We start from the raw sequence: 18858 nt of genomic DNA on the forward strand, positions 1-18858 counted from the left end.
ATCACATTATATTCAGACAAAAATGATGAGATGACCTTTATGTCATTGACAGAGTTGAAACTGTGGGTCAGCCGGACAGAAGAGACAGTATAGGAGTGTGTGCAGAAAAGCAAAATGGATGTGACTCTCTGCAGCGGGATCGAGCTGTGTGCATCAGTACAAATGGTAAGCATGAGTGATTGTCCTTAGTAACTGTGCCCTTGAAACATGCTAATTACCCTCAAAATAGGAATCTCTCCCTATTATACAAGAGACGTTTAGATCTTCCTTTTCTTTTTGAGTGCTGGGGATTAAACCCAGATCTCAGTGCATATGAGGCAAATGCTGTACTACTGAGCTACATTCCACAACTTTTATTAAGTGTTGCTTTTGCTGGGTGGGAGCTCTTGCCTTGACCTAAAGAGCTCAGGGACAGCACCCAGGGCCAGAGTTCAAGCCCCACGACCAAGAAAAAAAATCTTGCTGTTTCACAGGTTGTAATTTTGTAATAAGTGTCCATTTTCTTTTGGTAAAATTCACATGGGAAATTCAGTCTCTAGTGGAAAAAGTAGAACCCTGAACCAGTGTTTTAAAATGTGGTTGGGCTGGGAAGGTGGCTCAGTGGTAGAGCACTTGCCTTGCATGCCTGAGGCCCTGGGTTCAATTCCTCAGCACCACATAAGCAAAAAGAAAAAAGCTGGAAGTGGCGCTGTGGCTCAAGTGGTAGAGCACTAGCCTTGAGCTGAAGAGCTGAGGGACAGCGCCCAGGCCCAGAGTTCAGACCCCATGACCAGACCCCCCCAAAAAAAAACGTGATTGGGGCTGTAACGTTTTCTCCTGCCATGGAGAAGGGGCGAGTAGCATAATTAATTCTTAGCATTATGAAATGTTTTCCCTCCCTCCTTCCCTCCCTCCCTTCCTTTTTCTCTTTCTCCTCTTTTCTCTTTCTCCTTTTCTTGTGTGTACCTAAGATTACAGGTGTGAGTCACAGCTCCCCGCTGGCTGGCTGGCTGCTGGTTTCCTTCCTTCCTTCCTTCCTTCCTTCCTTCCTTCCTTCCTTCCTTCCTTCCTTCCTTCCTTCCTTCCTTCTTTCCCTCCCTCCCTTCCCTCCCTTCCCTCCCTTCCTTCCTTCCCTCCCTTCCCTCCCTTCCTTCTTTCCTTCCTTCCCTCCCTCCCTTCCCTCCCTTCCTTCCTCCTTCCGTTTCCTCCCTGCCCTCCCCTCCCTCCCTTTTTTTCTATTCTATTCTTTTTTGGGGGGAGGAGGGTCCGGTCGTGGGCCTGACCTCTGGGCCTGGAGGCTGTCTCTCAGCTCTTCAGCTCAAGGCTAATGCTCTACCACTTGAGCCACAGCACCACTTCCGACTTTTTTTTTCTGCTTATGTGTTGCTGAGGAATGGAACCCAGGGCCTCATGCATGCAGGGCAAGGGCTCTACCACTGAGCTACCTTCCCAGCCCGTATTCTAGGACTTGAATTCAGGGCCAGGGCACTGTCTTTGAGCTTCTTTGCTCAAGGTTAGCACTCCACCACTTGTGCCACAGCTCTACTTCTGGCTTTTTTGGGGGTTAATTGGAGATAAGAGTCTCACAGTCTTTCCTGCCCAGGATGGCTTTGAATCAAGATCCTCAGACCTCAGATATCTGAGTGGTTAGGATATACACATGAGCTACCTGTGCCAGGCAGATACTTTCTTTTTCTGAATTAGGAAATGAGCTGTTACTATTCATCAAGAAGCCATGTCAGTCTCTTATCCTTACTCATGGGTAAATAACTAACATTTCAGGTGCCGTCTTTGTCAATGGAAAAGAAATGACTAATCAGTTGCCTGCAGTTACTTCTGGATCCACCGTCACCTTTGACATTGAAGCTGTGACTCTCGGAACCACCAATAATAATGAAAGTGGAAACTTCAAGCTCCGAGTGACTATTAGCTCAAATAACAGAGAAGTGGTTTTTGATTGGTTACTTGATCAGTCTTGTGGTTCTCTTTATTTTGGATGCTCCTTTTTCTATCCAGGATGGAAAGTTTTGGTGTTTTAAAAGTTTGCATATATGGCTTTGATTTGCAGGATTTACTGTAGCTATCTTCATTGTGGTTGTAGCTGATTTTTTTTTTTTTTTTTGGTTGGTTGTGGGTCTTGAACTCTGGCCTTGGGCGCTATTCCTGAGCTCTTCAGCTCAAGACTAGCTCTCTACCACTTGAGCCACAGCACCACTTCCAGTTTTCTAGTGGTTTTTATTGGAGATAAGAGTCTCACGGACTTTCCTGCCTGGGCTGGCTTTGAAACACGATCCTCAGATCTCAGCCTCCTGAATAGCTAGGATTACAGGCGTGAGCCACCAGCGCCCGGCTATAGCTGATTTATAAAAGCTGAATTCATCTCTTTGGCTGTTGCAAATGAAAAGCATTTACCAGATTCGTATTCTAATATTTTAGTAATAGGAGAGTTGAGCAGTGCAGACAAAACCATAATTTATTTTTGTTTTTAGCCTACTGTTAAAATGCCATAACACGGGCTGGGAAGGTGGCTCAGTGGTAGAGCACTTGCCTTGCATGCCTGAGGCCCTGGGTTCGATTCCTCAGCACCACATAAGCAAAAAAAGAAAAGAAAAAAGCCAGAAGTGGCGCTGTGGCTCAAGTGGTAGAGTACTAGCCTTGAGCTAAAGAGCTGAGGTACAGCGCCCAGGCCCAGAGTTCAGGCCCCACGACCGGACCAAAATAAATAAATAAATAAAATAAAATGCCACAACACAATAAAAATGAAATTAGCTGTAAAAGTCTGGGAAAGTAAAAAAAAAAAAAAAAAAAAAACATACCCTTCCACTGTTTTTTTGTTTTGTTTTTTGTTTTTGTCTCTTACTGGGGCCTGAACTCTGGGCCTGGGCGCTGTACCTCAGCTTTTCAGATCAAACCAAGCACTTTACCACTTGAGCCACAGTGCCACTTCTGGCTTTTTCTGCATATGTGGTGTGGAGGAATTGAACCCAGGGCTTCATGCATACAAGGCAAGCACTCTGCCACTGAGCCACCTTCCCAGCCCCTCCACTGTACTTTTTAATGTTGGTTTTTAGAATAGAAAAACTCATTGTGCCCAGCACCAGTGGCTCATGCCTGTAATTCTAGCTACTCAGGAAACTCAGATCTGAGGATCGCAGTTCAAAGCCAGCCCAGGTAAGAAAGTTAATGAGACTCATCACTAGTTAACCACTCAAAAACCGTAAGTGTCCATGAGAGATAGCTCAGACATAGCACCTAGGCCTAGAGTTCAAGCCCCACAATTGCCAAAAAACAACAAACAAAAAAAACACCTCACTGTAACATTCATTTTCTAAAATCTCCATCAGTATCCAAGGCCATGTAAAACTCTGGAATAAAACAACAGAAATAGTGCAGGCACAGTGGCTCACAACTGTACTTCCAGCTATTTGGATCCTCTATCAGGAGAATCCAGCTTTGAGGCCAACCCAACCCAGAAGTCAGTGAGACCTTATCTCAACAAATAAGCTGGGCACTGTTGTGAGAATCTGTCATCCCAGCTACATAGGAGGGATAATAGGCCCTCAGCAAAATGTGAGATCCTACCTGAAAAATAATAAACGTAAAGGGATGGAACCATGACTCAAGTTGAACATAAGTCAAAAGCAAGTCAGGCACCTCCCTAGCAACTGTGAGGCCCTGAGTGGAAACCAGGGGTAGATGGCAAAGTTCTGCCATAGGCATTCAGTTCTGTGTTCTCCACACCAGCTCTGTGTTCAGGTATTTGCAAGCAGTGTTAATGTTTATCCCATGCTCAGTATAATCTTTCTACCTGAAAAGCTTCATAATTTCTGCATATTTTGTTTTCTTTTTACAAAGCTCAAGCAATTGTCTGTGATAAGAAACTATGGCCTTTCGTTCTTGCAGCAGGATTCAAATGGTTTGGAGGAATTGGAAGGATGACACTATTACAGAAGTAACCCAGGGCGGTGGTGGCTGTCTCATGTGTCTAGCCACAATAATGCATGACTGTTGGTGGGTTCAGTGTGATATTGTTTGGATAAATGGTCTTCCAATGGACCACAGAAATATTGGGTAAATACTTGACCTATTTCTTTTAAAGTTGAACTTGTAAAATATTTATTTTAAGGACTAAATATGTTTTTTTTTAAGTGGTCTTAAGTTACTACCAACCTACAGATTATTAATATGAATTTTTTTTCATTTTTATCAATAACAAAAGTGGAGAAGCAGGTGTGCTATTTTTGTAAGATAATTTATTTGGGGATTCAAATTCCCTATTAGACAATCAAGACCCTTTCTCCTTGCCTTTTTTTTTTTTTTTAACATAATAAGCTTTTCCCTTATGCAGTGACTGTTAATGTAAGAATGTAAGATGCTTTGTCCAGCCTTCTGAAACAAATAAACGATGAAAAGATATATGTGTGTATTGTTTGGTGAGATTTAATGAATCAAAATTTAATATTACTTTTTTTTTTTCCCTCCCTTTGCAAAGGGCAAAAAGCACCTTGTAGCCGCAGACTTTGTTTAGTCTTCTGAACTTCAAAAGGTTGTACACAAGGGGATTACAATCTACTGGTGGGCCTGGGAATGTGGCTTAGTGATAAGAGTGCTTGCCTAGCATACATGAAGCCCTGGGTTCAACACCTTAGTGCCACTGAAACAGAAAAAGCTGGAAATGATACGGTGGCTCAAGTGGTAAAGTGCTAGCCTTGAGCAAAAGAAGCTCAGGGACAGTGCCCAGGCCCTGAGTTCAAGCCCCAGTATTGGCAAAAAAAAAAACCAGACAAAATAGCTAGTTACCTTGTCTGTAAGTATCCATACTTCTTGATCAGAGTCACCTCTTCCATCGTTCTCCCTATCCCAGCTGTGTTCTTCCCGCCCCTCCACCATTTTTTTTTGTCTTTTTGTCAGTCGTGGGGCTAACTCTGGGCCTGGGCACTGTCCCTGAGCTCTTCAGCTCAAGGAGAGCGCTCTACCACTTGAGCCATAGTGCCACTTCTGGTCTCATGGACTTTCCTGCCCAGGCTGGCTTTGAACCGCAATCCTCAGATCTCAGCCTCCTGAGTAGCTAGGATTACAGGCATGAGCCACCGGCGCCCGGCTTTCTACCATGTTTTAAGTACAAACCATTGTCACATGTGGAAGATTATGTGGCTGCTCTTACATTTCCTTTATTTAGTACAGAGCCTGGTGCCTGACACGTGTGTAACTGGAGCCGCATGAATGTAAATGTCATTTTCTTCCTTTCATTTATTACACATTGAAATTATCTGTTCCTCATCCCCTGTACCTACACAGCCTTTCACAAAGTAACTGAAGCCTGTGTGTCCTCAGTACCAGGAAAAAAAGAAACGTCTCCCTTCTTGGACTCCACTGACAATTCTAACAGAGCTGTTGAGCCTCATTACAGCTTTCCGTGTATGGAACTCTAGGTCCTCCGCTTGTCCTTTGCCGGTGTGTGGGAATAGGCAGGCAGGATTTTGGGGACTTTATTTCTTGTGTTAGTTTTCTAAAGCTGCCATAATAAATTACTATAAATTTGCCTTTTTCTTCAGGAGAGAAACCAGCCAAGGTGTTGGCCAGAGTGCTCACTCCGAAGACATCAGGAGACCTCTTCCTTGCCCTCTCCCTCCTCTGCCAGCTCCAGTCATTCCTTGGTCTGTGGCTGCTTGTCTCCAGGCTCTGCCTGTGTGCACTTGGCCACCTAGTCCTTCTGTGTCTTCTAAGGACACCTGTCTTAAGCTCTCATCCACCCAGGTTTCTCAGTCTTCTTATATTAGCTGTTTATATTTTTTAAGGCTTTTTAGCATGAAGAATGAGGGAAAACTTTACTACCTCACCTTCTCAAAAGTTAAATTCTGGGGCTGGGAAGGTGGCTCAGTGGTAGAGCACTTGCCTTGCATGCATGAGGCCCTGGGTTCGATTCCTCAGCACCACATAAGCAGGGGAAAAAAAAAAAAGCTGGAAGTGGTGCTATGGCTCAAGTGGTTGCGCGCTAGCCTTGAGCTGAAGAGCTGAGGGACAGCGCCCAGGCCCAGAGTTCAGGCCCCACGACCAGACCCAAAAACAACAACAACAAAAAGCTAAGTTCTGCTGGGCACCAGTGATTCACCTGTAATCCTGGCTCAGGAAGCTGAGATCCAGAGGATTGAGATTTGAACCTAGCTAGGGCAGAAAAGTCCTCAAAACTCTTGTCTCCTATTAAAATGCAGAGCTAGAGGTGTGGTTCAAATGGTAGACTGCATCCTCACAAGACAAGGCCCCTAGTTCAAGACTGCCTATTTGTCAAAAGAATTATTCTGATGCTAAATATTAGATGTTATTATCAAATAACAAGTGGAATACAAAACGAGAATTTCGCTGTAGAAGTGGAGTAATGTAGCACTGTCTACTAAATATGAAAGAATTAGCACAAGATCAAGAAGTGAGATTTACTCAGTTACTGACATTAACAGAATTGTGTTGATAATATGTAGCTAGTGCAGCCCCAAATCCAGAGTTGGATTTCATGTCTCCAGTGTCGTTTTCTTTCTTGGGTTATACTCATACTGTTAATCTTTTGCTGTGTGGCAAATTGACTCTAGGACTTGATTGCTGGGCAGGTGCCTACCCAGCACTTACTCCTGGGTTTTAGTGGAGAACTTCCTCCTCTTCCTGGGAAGAACGGAGTCTTGGGAGTAATTTCTTTTTTGAGAATAAAGGTCTGACAATCTCTTCATAGTATCTCACAGGCCATTGATAGTGGCTGATGAATATTTCTCATCAGAATTCTAATGAATTGCACCAGGGTTTTCTAGCTTCTGGTGTAGAAAAGCTTGAGGCTACTCTAATGACTGTTCTTTTGAGTTGTATGGTTTTTTTCTCTTTTAGGAAATCCTGGGTCTCTACTTGTGTATAAACTAGTTGTGTAACTTCAGTTAATTGCTGACCCTCTGGGTATTTGTGATATCTGCTGTAAATCCAGGAAATTAACTTCCCAGACTCTTCTCCTTCTCAACTTTTTTTTTTTTTTTTTTGGCCGATCATGGGGCCTGAACTCTGGGTCTGGGCCTCATGCGCTGAGCTACCCTCCCAGCCTCTCCTTCTCAACTTTTAGTAGCATGTTAGAATCACCTGGAGAAAGCCGAGCGCTGGTGGCTCACACCTGTAATCCTAGCTACTCAGGAGGCTGAGATCTGAGGATCGCGGTTCAAAGCCAGCTCTGGCAGGAGAGACCCTGAGACTCTTATCTCCAATAAACCACCAGAAAACCGGAAGTGGCGCTGTAGTTCAAGTGGTAGAGCACTCGCCTTGAGCTGAAGAGCTGAGGGACAGCGCCCAGGCCCAGAGTTCAAGCCCACGACCGACCAAAAAAAAAAAAAAAAAAATCACCTGGAGAGTTTTTACAGTGAGCAGAAATTCTGGTTTAATTGCTCTCAGTGAAGATGATGCTTTTCGTTTTTTCATTTTTAGTAACTAGTTGATTCTATAGGGACTATAGGGATTCTACTTAAAATACTATTCTTTATTCTGAAATTACAGGTCTTGCTTTTCTTGTCCCTTATGAAACCATGACACATGCCAGGTTTTATGGCAAAATAAAAAAAATTAATGTCATACTTCTGTTCATATATTTACTGGTTGGCAAAATTAAGTGTGAGATGTCTAATATACGGGTATCTGGTAATTTTTTTTTCTTTTTTTTCTTTTGTCTTAGGTCTTGACCCCAGGACCACAGTCCTTAGATCACAGCCTCTAGAGTAGCAATGATTACAGGTGTAAGCCACACTGAGTTATGGCAAATAAATTTGATTTTTTTGGGGGGTGGGGGGTGTCCAGTTGTGGGGCCTGAACTTGGCCTGGGCCCTGTCCCTCAGCTCTTCAGCTCAAGGCTACTCTACCACTTGAGCTACAGCGCCACTTCTGGCTTTTTTCTTTTTGCTTATGTGGTGTTGAGGAATCGAACCCAGGACCTCAGGCATGCAAGGCAAGCGCTCTACCACTGAGCCACCTTCCCAGCCCGGCAAGTAAATTTGAACACTAGTCGTGGGGCCTGAGCGCTGTCAGCTCAAGGCTAGCGCTCTACCACTTGAGCTACAGCACCACTTCTGGTTTTCTGGTGGTTTATTGGAGATGAGAGTTTCACAGACTTTCCTGCCCGGGCTGGCTTTGAACAGAGATCCTCAGATCTCAGCCTCTTGAGTAGCTAGGATTAGAGGGAGTCGTGAGCCACTGACACCTGGCAACACTAGTCCTTTAAAAAGTCAACCACACTAGGCTCCAGTGGCTCACACCTGTAATCCTAGCTATTCAGGAGGCTGAGATCTGAGGATCGAGATTTAAAGCCAGCCCCGGCAGGAAAGTCTGTTAGACTTTTTTCGTTTTTGGCGGTCGTGGGGCTTGAACTCTGGGCCTGAGTGCTGTCCCTCAGTTCTTCAGCTCAAGGCGAGCGCTCTACCACTTGAGCTACAGCGCCACTTCCGGTTTTCTGGTGGTTTATTGGAGATAGGAGTCTCACAGTCTTTCCTGCCCGGGCTGGCTTTGAACCGCGATCCTCAGATCTCAGCCTCCTGAGTAGCTAGGATTACAGGCGTGAGCCACCAGTGCCCGGCTGTTAGACTCTTATAAACCACCAGAAAACCGAAGTGGCGCTGCTTCCGTGGTAGAGCACTAGCCTTGAGCTGAAGAGCTGAGGGATAGCACCTCAGGCCCAGAATTCAAGACCCACGACTGACAAAAAAAGAAAAAAATCAACCACCAGCCGGGTGTTGGTGGCTCACACCTGTAATCCTACTCAGGAGGCTGAGATCAGAGGATCACAGTTCAAAGCCAGCGCAGGGAGAGCAGGAAACTCCATGAGACTCTCCAATAAACCACCAGAAAACCGAAAGTGATGCTGTGATTCAAGTGGTAGATAATATGCCTTGAGCTGAAAAGCTTAGAGATGGCACTCAGGCCTAGAGTTGAAGCCCCAGGACTGACCAAAAAAAAAAGATAAAAAACTTTCTCTTACAAAAACTTTTTTGTGCCAGTACTGGGTCTTAAACTAGGTGAGCTTATGAGCTTTTTTTTTTTTTTTGCTCAGAACTGGCACTCTACACTTGTCACATTTTGTTTTTTTGCTGGTTAATTGGATGTCTTATGTAATTGCTTGAGATTTTTTTAGATCTCAGCATCCTGAGTAGATAGGATTACACGCATGAGTCACTCCATCTCTAGCCAAAACCTTTACTCCGTGAAATTTCATGTTGGCCACAACAAAACTGTCTTTTCTGTGCATTTTTATAGGTGCCAGTTCTAGAACTTGAATTCAGGGCCTGGGCACTATTGCCTGAGCTTTGGGGCTGTAGTGCTCTACTATTAAAATTCTACCTTGGTGTTACAACGTATCTGGATCAACCTGCCCACTTTGTAACTCTCCCTCAGCCTACTCCTATACTTAAGAATTTCAACAGGTTTAGTTGCCTACCTGCAAACGACTTTGACCAAATTCATCCTCATTTACCCTCTCCTCTAGCCTTCCAATTTCATTGGTGCTCAACACAATCAGCCTGTCAGAGCCCTAGGGTCTTCACTGCAGTATCAGACATGCTTGTGTACTGGTCTAGGAGGTTGAACTCAGGACCCAAGTAAGCACTCTCTTAGCCTTTTTTCTTTTTTTGGCTCAAGACTAGTATTCTACTATTTGAGCCACAGCTCCACTTCTGGTTTTTGGTGGATAACTGGAGGTCAGTCAGTCATGGGCCTTACTGCCTGGGGATGGCTTTGAACCTGAGATCTGGGCCTCCACACATCTTGGATTATAGGCATGAGCCACCATTGCCCAGCTTTAGAAAACCATGTTTTCCTCAGAAAAGAAATGCACATAGCTTTATGAGCGTGTAGGTGCACTAAAATAGATGACTGGGCTGGGAAGGTGGCTCAGTGGTAGAGTGCTTGCCTTGCATGCATGAGGCCCTGGGTTCAATTCCTCAGCACCACATAAGCAGAAAAAAGCCAATAAGTGGCACTGTGGCTCAAGTGGTAGAGCGCTAGCCTTGAGCTGAAGAGCTGAGGGACAGCACCCAGACCGAGTTCACCCCCCACAACTGACAAAAAATAAAAATAGGTGGCTATACATGTCCAGGGAAAGAGGCATTACAAGGCAGTCCTCAGCACTGTGAAAACGTATGCATTATGCCACTTACTTTTAAAGAGTTTTAAATTGATAGCTCCACATTCTTTTCTCCTGATTAACTGACTCATTACTTGAGACTATTGAACTTTTTGATCCTTACCACTCAAATCTTTTGGGGGAAGTTTAGGGGGCAGGGAAAAGGGGAGGGATTTGAAATCAAAGCTTCCTCCTTGCCAGGCAGGCACTCTACCAATGAACCATGCCTCCAGCCCATTTTTCCTGGTTGTTTTTTTTTTTTTTTTATCAGTTGTGGGGCTTGAACTCTAGGCCTGGTCCCTATCCTTGAGCTCATCAGCAAGTGCTCTAACACTTGAGCCACAGTGCCACTTCCGGCTTTCTAGTGGTTTATTGAAGAGTCTCAGACTTTCCTGTCCAGGCTGGCTTTGAACCAGTCCTCAGGAGATCTCAGCCTCCTGAGTAGCTAGAATTACAGGCATAAGTGCCCAGTGCCCGGTTTCCTGGCTATTTTTTAGATGAGGGTCTCACTTCCTGCAGATGTATGCCTGTGCAACACTTTGCCCATTTTAGACTTCCCTAGTTAGAATGACAGTCAAATGCCAAATCATGCCTGGCTTAAGTCAAAACCTTAATGTATACATTAACAAGGCCTATAATGACAAACCAGCAAAGAGGAACCAACACAACTTTTATATTATTGAGCTTTATGTACAAAATCATTTGATTTCAAATAAACATTTAATGTAAAAACAAATGTTCTTTAAACTGAATTTCTTTTACATCTACTGTACCATTCAAATGCTTTATCATCTTACATGATTTCTTCAAAATCTGTTATCAAGGGTACATATAGAAAAGCATTTTTTTTATAAATAGAAACAAAGGTTTTTTTCAGCTTTTATTATAAGATGACATAAAAAGTTTACTCAACAGACGTAATTTCATTACTATTTGGGGGAGGGAATCACCGACTTTTTGTGCAAACAATGCTAGCCTTCTTTTAAGCATTAAGAGCATTAACTGCTTAAGAAATGACATAAGCAATAATTCTACACCTACATCTCCCCTAAAATAATCTATTTTTTTCATTTTTTTTACATATGTGCACAGCTTTAGCAAATTAAAGCCCAAGAGAAATGCTGGAAACCCACTACCCAGAGGCAAGATGGGAGTTTACTGTAACTCCACAGGGAGTCAAGGAGTCTAATGAAAGCTGCAGTTTCCCTCTTTCCTATTATTTTTTAACACAAAAATCAATGACTAAGAACTTAATACTGGATGACAAATCACATCCACATTATTAAATAGCCTCACAGTTAAACACATCTTAAAGACCAACCAAATCAGTATTTACATTTTATAAATTTCTGAAGACACCATTAGAAAGCTTATATATCCCTTCACTAAAGAAAATAGGGAACTGCATCTGATGGTGGTGGAATGAAATAAAAAAACCTGTATTTACAGCAGCATTGATCCTTTATAAATAAAGAATATGAAAATGCAACATCTTTAAAGGACAATAAAAAATTGAGGTGATGTTACTCAACCACAGTGCTTGGAGTTGGAATACAAACCTATTGGTGCTCACTCATTAATGTGCCAGTAGTGAAACTGCTTTCTGTTGGAAAAAATCCAACCGTATACATGTGCGTAAAACACACAACACAGGGCAAAATTGCTCCAAACAATTCAAGTCAGCTTATCTGTATCGGATATTCAGATCAGAAAATACATTACAAAGACATCCTTGCAAAGAAAAAAAAAGTATAACATTTTCTGTTTCTTTTTTATAGACACTGTCCCTACGCCCTCCTGAAAGTGGCAATATTAAAAATCTCAAACTTGATCTCCCTTCATTTACAAACCTAATGTAAAAATGTGTACAGCAAAATTTTCCACGTGATTACCCAACTGATAAAAAAATGAAAGGAGAAAATGTTCAAGTTTTTTGTGTTTTTTTTTTCTTTTTTTAAATATATTGGGTATGCAAAGCAAAAAATTACCCACCTGAAAGCCAATGGCCAGCAACTCATCAGCCCACACAAGATCCCGGAAAACAGTGTGGAAGGTAATGCCTTCTCAAACAGGCCTAAGATGAACAAGTGCTACTTTACAATTGAAACATGGACTAAGATGTCAAATATCTTGTATTGTGATTTTTCATTTTAAGTTGATAACATGATTTCAAAATCAAGGATCAAGGTTTGGCTGCAAGTACCAATGCGACCCCAATTCTTCCTTTTGTACAATGTCTTTACAAAATTTTTCACTCTTTAAAAAAGGAAAAAGCAAATTACATTCCAATTTTCCTTTCTCAAAATGTCTCATGATTACAAAGTAGAAAAATAGCCAGTCACAAATGCCAAAGCATAATAATTTAAATATATGAAATTTCTAGATTAATTCAATATATTTCTTAAAACAATAGTAGCGGTTATAATACTTCCTTTGAAGTACTGCTTTTCATGCTCAAACAAAAAGTTTCAATGACATCAATAAAGTGGGTAAGCATGTGATGCTGCATGATGAAGTAAAGCAGAACCTTGACACATATCCTTGTTGAAATCATTTACTTCATCTAATGTGCCTGTTTGGAACCTAGGATTAACAAATACAATACAAAATAACTCTTCCTAGAGGCTGAATTCCCTCAAATGCAATTTCAGTGTTTGTCCATATATAGGGTTAGATTTGTTTTTTCAGAGTTTTTGTTTTTTACTCTGTTTTGAAACCCCTGAGATACCATCTGTTTCCAAAGCTTTCTCTTTTGAATTAATTTCACTAAATCCATTTGCTGTCCCATTCTGTTCCTCAGGTACTTCTTCATTTGCAGGAGAAGCAGATTCTCCTTTTTCTAGTTTTTGTTGCATTTCACGAAGCTTGGTAACAGCTTTATCTATTGACATTATGCTAATAAGATTAAAGTCATGCATGCTGACTAGATGAAGCATGAAGTTTCGACATAAATTCTTCTTAATTATTTTCTGTCCATAATTTTCTACAAACAGCATACAGGCATGATTCATTTGATTGTCAGCAATAAACCTATTTAACAAAAACAAGTTATTAATAATAATCATACAATTTTAGTCAAATGCTATAGTGATATCCATTATGGAAAAACCTATATCCTAGTCAGTCACTAGTGGCTCACGCCTGTAATCCTAGCTACTCAGGAGACTGAGATCTGAACACAGGTTCAAAGCCAGCCCTGGAGGAAGGTACTTGAGACTCTTATCTCAAATTAGCACCAAAAAGCTAGAAGTGAGCTGTGGCTCAAGTGGTAGTGACAGCCTTGAGTAAGAAGCTCAAAGATTGTGCCCCAGGACCAGCACACACACACAAAAAATTAAAACTTACATACACTCCAATCCAGTAAGTAACCATTTAACAGTAAAACTACAGTCAGGTTGTAATTCAATCACCTGAGAAACATTTTAGAAATTTAAAAGGTGATTTAATCTAACCAGATCTTAAACAGATGCCATTAACAGTGTTTTTCTTTCTTCTTGTTTTCTGAATGACATACAGCAGTATTAAAAGAATAAAATATTTTTTGTCATCACCACTTCATGAACTCTATAAACATTAACAATACTCCCTTTTATTTCCTCCACTGATCCTGAGAAGGTTGTCTTTATAATTTCAGTTCAAGAGAAAACATTAAAAAAAAATTAAGATGTATTGGAGCCATGACAAGTGGTAGGATACTAGCCTATCAAGCACCAGACCCATAAAAATGACAGACAAATGTGGGTGTACTGGTGCTAAGTCTATGTATGATTAATGAATGAAATTGAGAACTCCAGGAAGGCAAATCAAATAGCTGCTCTGGTACCCCTTAAAACTCAGAATCCATAGGCCTACCTGCAGATTTTCAAATTGCCTTGTCCAACTACCTGCCACTTTCAACAGATTTGGATGAAAGAACTGAAACAGAACTTAAAAAACCGTGACTAAAACCATTATTTTTGGGGGGCGTCATAGTCCTGGTCCTTGAACTTGGCCTGGGTACTGTCCCTGAGCTCAAGGGTTGTGCTCAAAGCTAACACTTAACACTGGTATCTGGCTAAAACCATTATTAATCTGTAATTCTATGGTTTGAAACCTGGGCCTTATGCATTCGAGACAAGTGCTCTAACCACTAAGCAACATACCTATCTTAAAATCATGTTCTGAAATTTAGCATCATATCAAGACAAAAAAAGATTTCATACAACCATCTATTACTTGATCATAACTATTACTGACTAGAACAGGAAGCAGACACATCTAACAGCCACTGGATTTGTGGTCATATTAATGGTAATTTTCAGAATTACTAGGCATGTAGTAAACACGTATTGTTTTTGTATTCCCTGGAAACAAATGGTAAAAGCATGTATACTGCCCTAGATATATGGGGAGGCTGAAGTGGGAGGATTACCTGAGTCAAGTTTAACCCCAGGCTCCATACCACAACTCAGAAAACCCATTTCAAAGAATACTAGTAACAAAAAAGATGTGCTAATTTCATAAGTAATGGAAGTATAAAAAGAATTAGCAGTCAAATAAAAATTATTTTTCTTGTACATTGTAAGAACAATGCAAAGGTCCAATTCAGCTAGTGACAACACTGACATTTCTTTTGTTTCCTTTGAATATAAAACTTAAAGATAAAAGCAAAGGCCCATTAATAAACATGCTAACAGCAGGAACCAGTTCTCTGTAATCCATTTCACATTGCCATTTTTCCTTATGCAAGCCAAATGATTTTGGACTAGGGAAAGAACTGGGAAACAGCTAAATGAGTGGAAACTTAAATAAGATTCTAAGGTAAGTAGATTTATATAACCTGAAACAGTCAAAAGAATATAAAGATGAAATGGAGAAATACTCTACCCATGCTTCATGACATGGAGATTCCATAGTTTCATTACTTCTTTCTCTCCTTCATTAACATCAGAAAATTCTTCAATTTGCTAAAAAAAAAAAAAAAAAAAAAAAGGCGAGGGGGGAGGAAGGGTAAATATATCTCAAATTTAAGCAGGACATAATTGGTGCTTCATGGGAGTGGGGCCTTAAACTCAGCTTGTTAAGAAGCTCTCTACCAGGAGCTACAACTTCCAGTCCCCATAATTAGCATGTTATCTCTCATATACTGATGCTTGAATGGTCTTGCCCTCGATAAGCAGGTATACTGCCACTTACTTTTGGCATTGTTTTTTGTTTTGTTTTGTTTTGTTTTTGCCGGTTGTGGGGGCTTGAACTTCTGGGCCTGAGCGCTGTCCCTTAGCTCTACAGCTCAAGGGGCGCTCTACCACTTGAGCCACAGCACCACTTCCAGTTTCTGGTGGTCAATTGAAGAGTCTCAGTTTCCTACCCTGACTGGCTTTGAACCGTGATCCTCAGATCTCAGCCACAGGCGCCTGGCTGGCATTGGTTATTTTTGAGGTTGGTATCATTTTACACTTGGATGGACTGGGCTTCCATGCTATTTCTGCTACCCAATTATGCTACAGATGACAGGTACACATCAGTGCACCCCAACACTGTGCTTCCCTATAACTAGTATAGTAAATATGATCACTATGCACAGACAATGATTGTCAAAACATTTCTTTTTGCCTTGGGCTGGTCTCAAACCTCAAGCCTTAGATCTATGCCTCCCAAGTAGCTAGCATGATTTTAGGCTTGAGCTGCCATGCATGGCTGTAATTGTTACTCCTAAGAAAAATTTTGTTTGCATTAAAAAAAAAAAAAAAAAAAGAATAGGAGCTGCAAAGGTGGCTCAGTGGGAGATTGCTTGCCTTGCATGCATGAGGCCCTGGGTTTGATTCCTTAGCACCACATAAGCAGAAAAGGCCCAAAGTGGGCGCTGTGGCTCAAGTGGTAGAGCATTAACCTTGAGTTGAAGAGCTGAGGGACAGCACCCAGGCCCAGAGTTCAGGCCCCACAACCGGACCCAAAAAAAAATCCTGGGCACTGGTGACTCACGCCTGTAATCCTACTGACTCAGAATCCTCAAAGCCTGCCCAAAGGCAGGAAAGTACATGAGACTCTTATCTTCAATTAACCACCAGAAAACCAGAAAAGGCACTGTGGCAAACCCTAGTCTTAAGCAGTACGAGCTCAGGGACAGCAAGCACCTAGGCTCAGAGTTCAAACCCCACAGCCAACAAAAAAATAAAAACTACAGGGCTTAGTGGCAGAGTGCTTGTCTAGCATGCACAAAGCCCTGGGTTCAATTCCTCAGTACCACATAAACAGAAAAGGTCAGAAGTGGCACAGTGGCCAAGTGGTAGAGTGTAAGCCTTGAGTAAAAGAAGTTTGGGGACAGCGCTCAGGCCCTGAGTTCAACCCCAGTACTGGCAAAAAATAAAAAATTTATAAGTCTAGTTGAGCTTACCATGGTAGTAAACTCCTATAATTCTACCACTTAGGAGGCTGAAGAAGGAAATAAAGTTTGAAGCAGCCTAGGCTACACAGTGAGAACCTCTCTGGAAAATTACAAATTAAAGTCTACTTCATATTAAATGGTGTCTTCAAGCAAAACTCATTTCATCAAAGAATTCTCAGATGACTACCAATAATGATAATGATGAAAGTAATTACTGTAATGGTTTTCTCTCTCAGCCACTCTGGGTCTTTCTCATCTTCACTATCTACTTCCATCTCTTGTGGACGGAGAGGCAAGCAGGTATCACTGTGAAAATACAGACGGTTGTGGCCACTACTGTATGTTCTTTGCTGTTCTACTTCTCCGTCTTCAGATTCAAGAAATTCAGACATGCTTGCTTTTGTTCGTTTTGGCCTGATGAAAAGAAATCAGTATTAGAATAATATGGCACTTACATCTCTACCATCTAATCCCATTGAGTTTGAGATACACCTTCAATGGTTATACGACTTTCACTAGTATTTTTTTTTTTTTTTGTTGGTCGTGGGGCTTGAACTCTGGGCCTGGGCGCTGTCCCTCAGCTCTTCAGCTCAAGGCGAGCGCTCTACCACTTGAGCTACAGCACCACTTCCAACTTTCACTAGTATTATAAAATACAGCACACAGCAACCCAAATTGAGGAAATACTGCTACCCAGAATATTTCTTTCTATGTATAATGTGAAGCAGACCTATTCCTTATCAGTTGTTTTTTTTTTCCCCCAGAGCTGTACACTGAAGTGAGTCTCAAACACTGGGTTCAGGCATACTGGGATTACAGGTGCTGCATACCTGTAATCTCAACACTAGAGAGGTTGACACAGACCTTGAGTTATAACATTCAACTACAATACTGGTTACACACAGAGAACTACCTGATTTATACATCACTGGCAATAAAGCCTAATGAAAGGAAAACCAATCTTTGTTACTATCTAAAAGTATACATGGAATTATAAGCCGGGCGATGGTGGCTCATGCCTGTAATCCTAGCTACTCAGGAGGCTGAGATCTGAGGATCGAGATTTAAAGTCAGCCCCGGCAGGAAAGTCCATTAGACTCTTTCTTCCCCCCAGGGCTGAAGACCCAATGCAGGGCCTTGCGTGCGCCCGCCCGGGCACCCTTCTGCTGGGCTAAACCCCCAGCCCCTCCATTAGACTCTTATAAACCACCAGAGAACCGGAACTGGCACTGTGGCTCAAGTGGTAGAGCGCTAGCCTTGATTGAGCTGAAGAGCTGAGGGATAGTGCCCAGGCCCAGAGTTCAAGCCTCACAACTGACCAAAAAAAAAAAAAAAAAAAAAAATGGGAGGTGGCTTACTGTTAGAACGTTTGCCTAGCATGCATGAAGCCCTGGGTTCAATTCCTCAGTACCACATAAACAGAAAAGGCCAGAAATGACACTGTGGCTCAAGTGGTAGAGCACTAGCCTTAAGAAAAAGAAACTCAGGGACAGTGCCTAGGCCCTGAGTTTAAGTTCCAGGACTGGCAAAAAAAAGCCGGGCGCTGGTGGCTCACGCCTGTAATCCTAGCTACTCAGGAAGCTGAGATCTGAGGATCGCCATTCAAAGCCAGCCCGGGCAGGAAAGACCGTGAGACTCCTATCTCCAATAAACCACCAGAAAACCGGAAGTGGCGCTGTAGCTCAAGTGGTAGAGCGCTCGCCTTTGAGCTGAAGAGCTGAGGGACAGCACCCAGGCCCAGAGTTCAAGCCTCAAGACTGACAAAAAAAAAAAAAAAAAAAAGAATTCTAGCTGGACCTGGTGGCTGTCTGTAATCCTAGCTACTCAAGACACTGAGATCTGAGGATGGAGGCTCAAAGCCAGCCCAGGAAAGAAGGTCTGGGAGACTCTTATCTCCCATAAACTACTCAGAAAAAGAGGAAGTGGTGCTGTGGCTCCAGTGGTAGAGCACTTGCCTTGAGCAAAAGCAGCTCAGTGATAACCCCCAGGTCCAGCATCCCTACCCTCCTGCCAAAAAAAAAAAAAGGCAGAATTCTTTCTAATGAGTGAAGTTTTTTTTTTTGTTTTGTTTTCTGTATGGAAGTATTACTAGGGGTGTGAACACAGGGACTAGTGCTTACTACACTGGCTTAATACAACACTGAGCAATTATCTCCAGTGCCTAAGAATATAATTATTTGCATTTCACACTACCCAAATGGAGAATTAATTATCCCCCTCTTGCAGGTTCCTAGCTAGGTAAGCATACAGAAATTTTCTCTGTGAGAAGTCTTTAATCCTACTAACTGCCGCAATAGTGACATTAATAGTTCAACAACTAAGGAGTTGGGGCAGGGGGCTGAGTGTGCAGCTAAGTGGTACTGTGGTACCCTTGCTTGCATGC

At 42.2% G+C, this 18858-nt stretch overlaps 2 protein-coding genes across 3 annotated transcripts in view; one reads left to right on the top strand and one right to left on the bottom strand.

Annotated features, from left to right (window-relative positions):
* Positions 1-4395, top strand: part of Crlf3 (cytokine receptor like factor 3) — a 43750-nt gene extending 39355 nt beyond the window's left edge. For both annotated transcript variants that reach the window (XM_070027248.1, XM_070027249.1), the window contains exons 7-8: positions 53-165; positions 1762-4395. In XM_070027248.1, the coding sequence (XP_069883349.1) occupies positions 53-165; positions 1762-2018 (370 nt within the window). In that variant the 3' untranslated portion in view covers positions 2019-4395. The remainder of the gene's footprint in view (positions 1-52; positions 166-1761) is intronic.
* A 7830-nt stretch (positions 4396-12225) lies between these two features.
* Suz12 (SUZ12 polycomb repressive complex 2 subunit) overlaps positions 12226-18858 on the bottom strand; it is a 52959-nt gene continuing 46326 nt past the window's right edge. Inside the window, exons 14-16 of the mRNA XM_070027251.1 lie at positions 16691-16889; positions 14978-15057; positions 12226-13141 (exon numbers count right to left, since the gene is read on the bottom strand). Of these exons, the coding sequence (XP_069883352.1) occupies positions 12796-13141; positions 14978-15057; positions 16691-16889 (625 nt within the window). The 3' untranslated portion in view covers positions 12226-12795. The remainder of the gene's footprint in view (positions 13142-14977; positions 15058-16690; positions 16890-18858) is intronic.

Source organism: Dipodomys merriami, unplaced genomic scaffold (assembly GCF_024711535.1).
Source record: "Dipodomys merriami isolate MVZ:Mamm:240054 unplaced genomic scaffold, mDipMer1.0.p SCAF_19, whole genome shotgun sequence".
Taxonomy (NCBI): Eukaryota; Metazoa; Chordata; class Mammalia; order Rodentia; family Heteromyidae; genus Dipodomys; species Dipodomys merriami.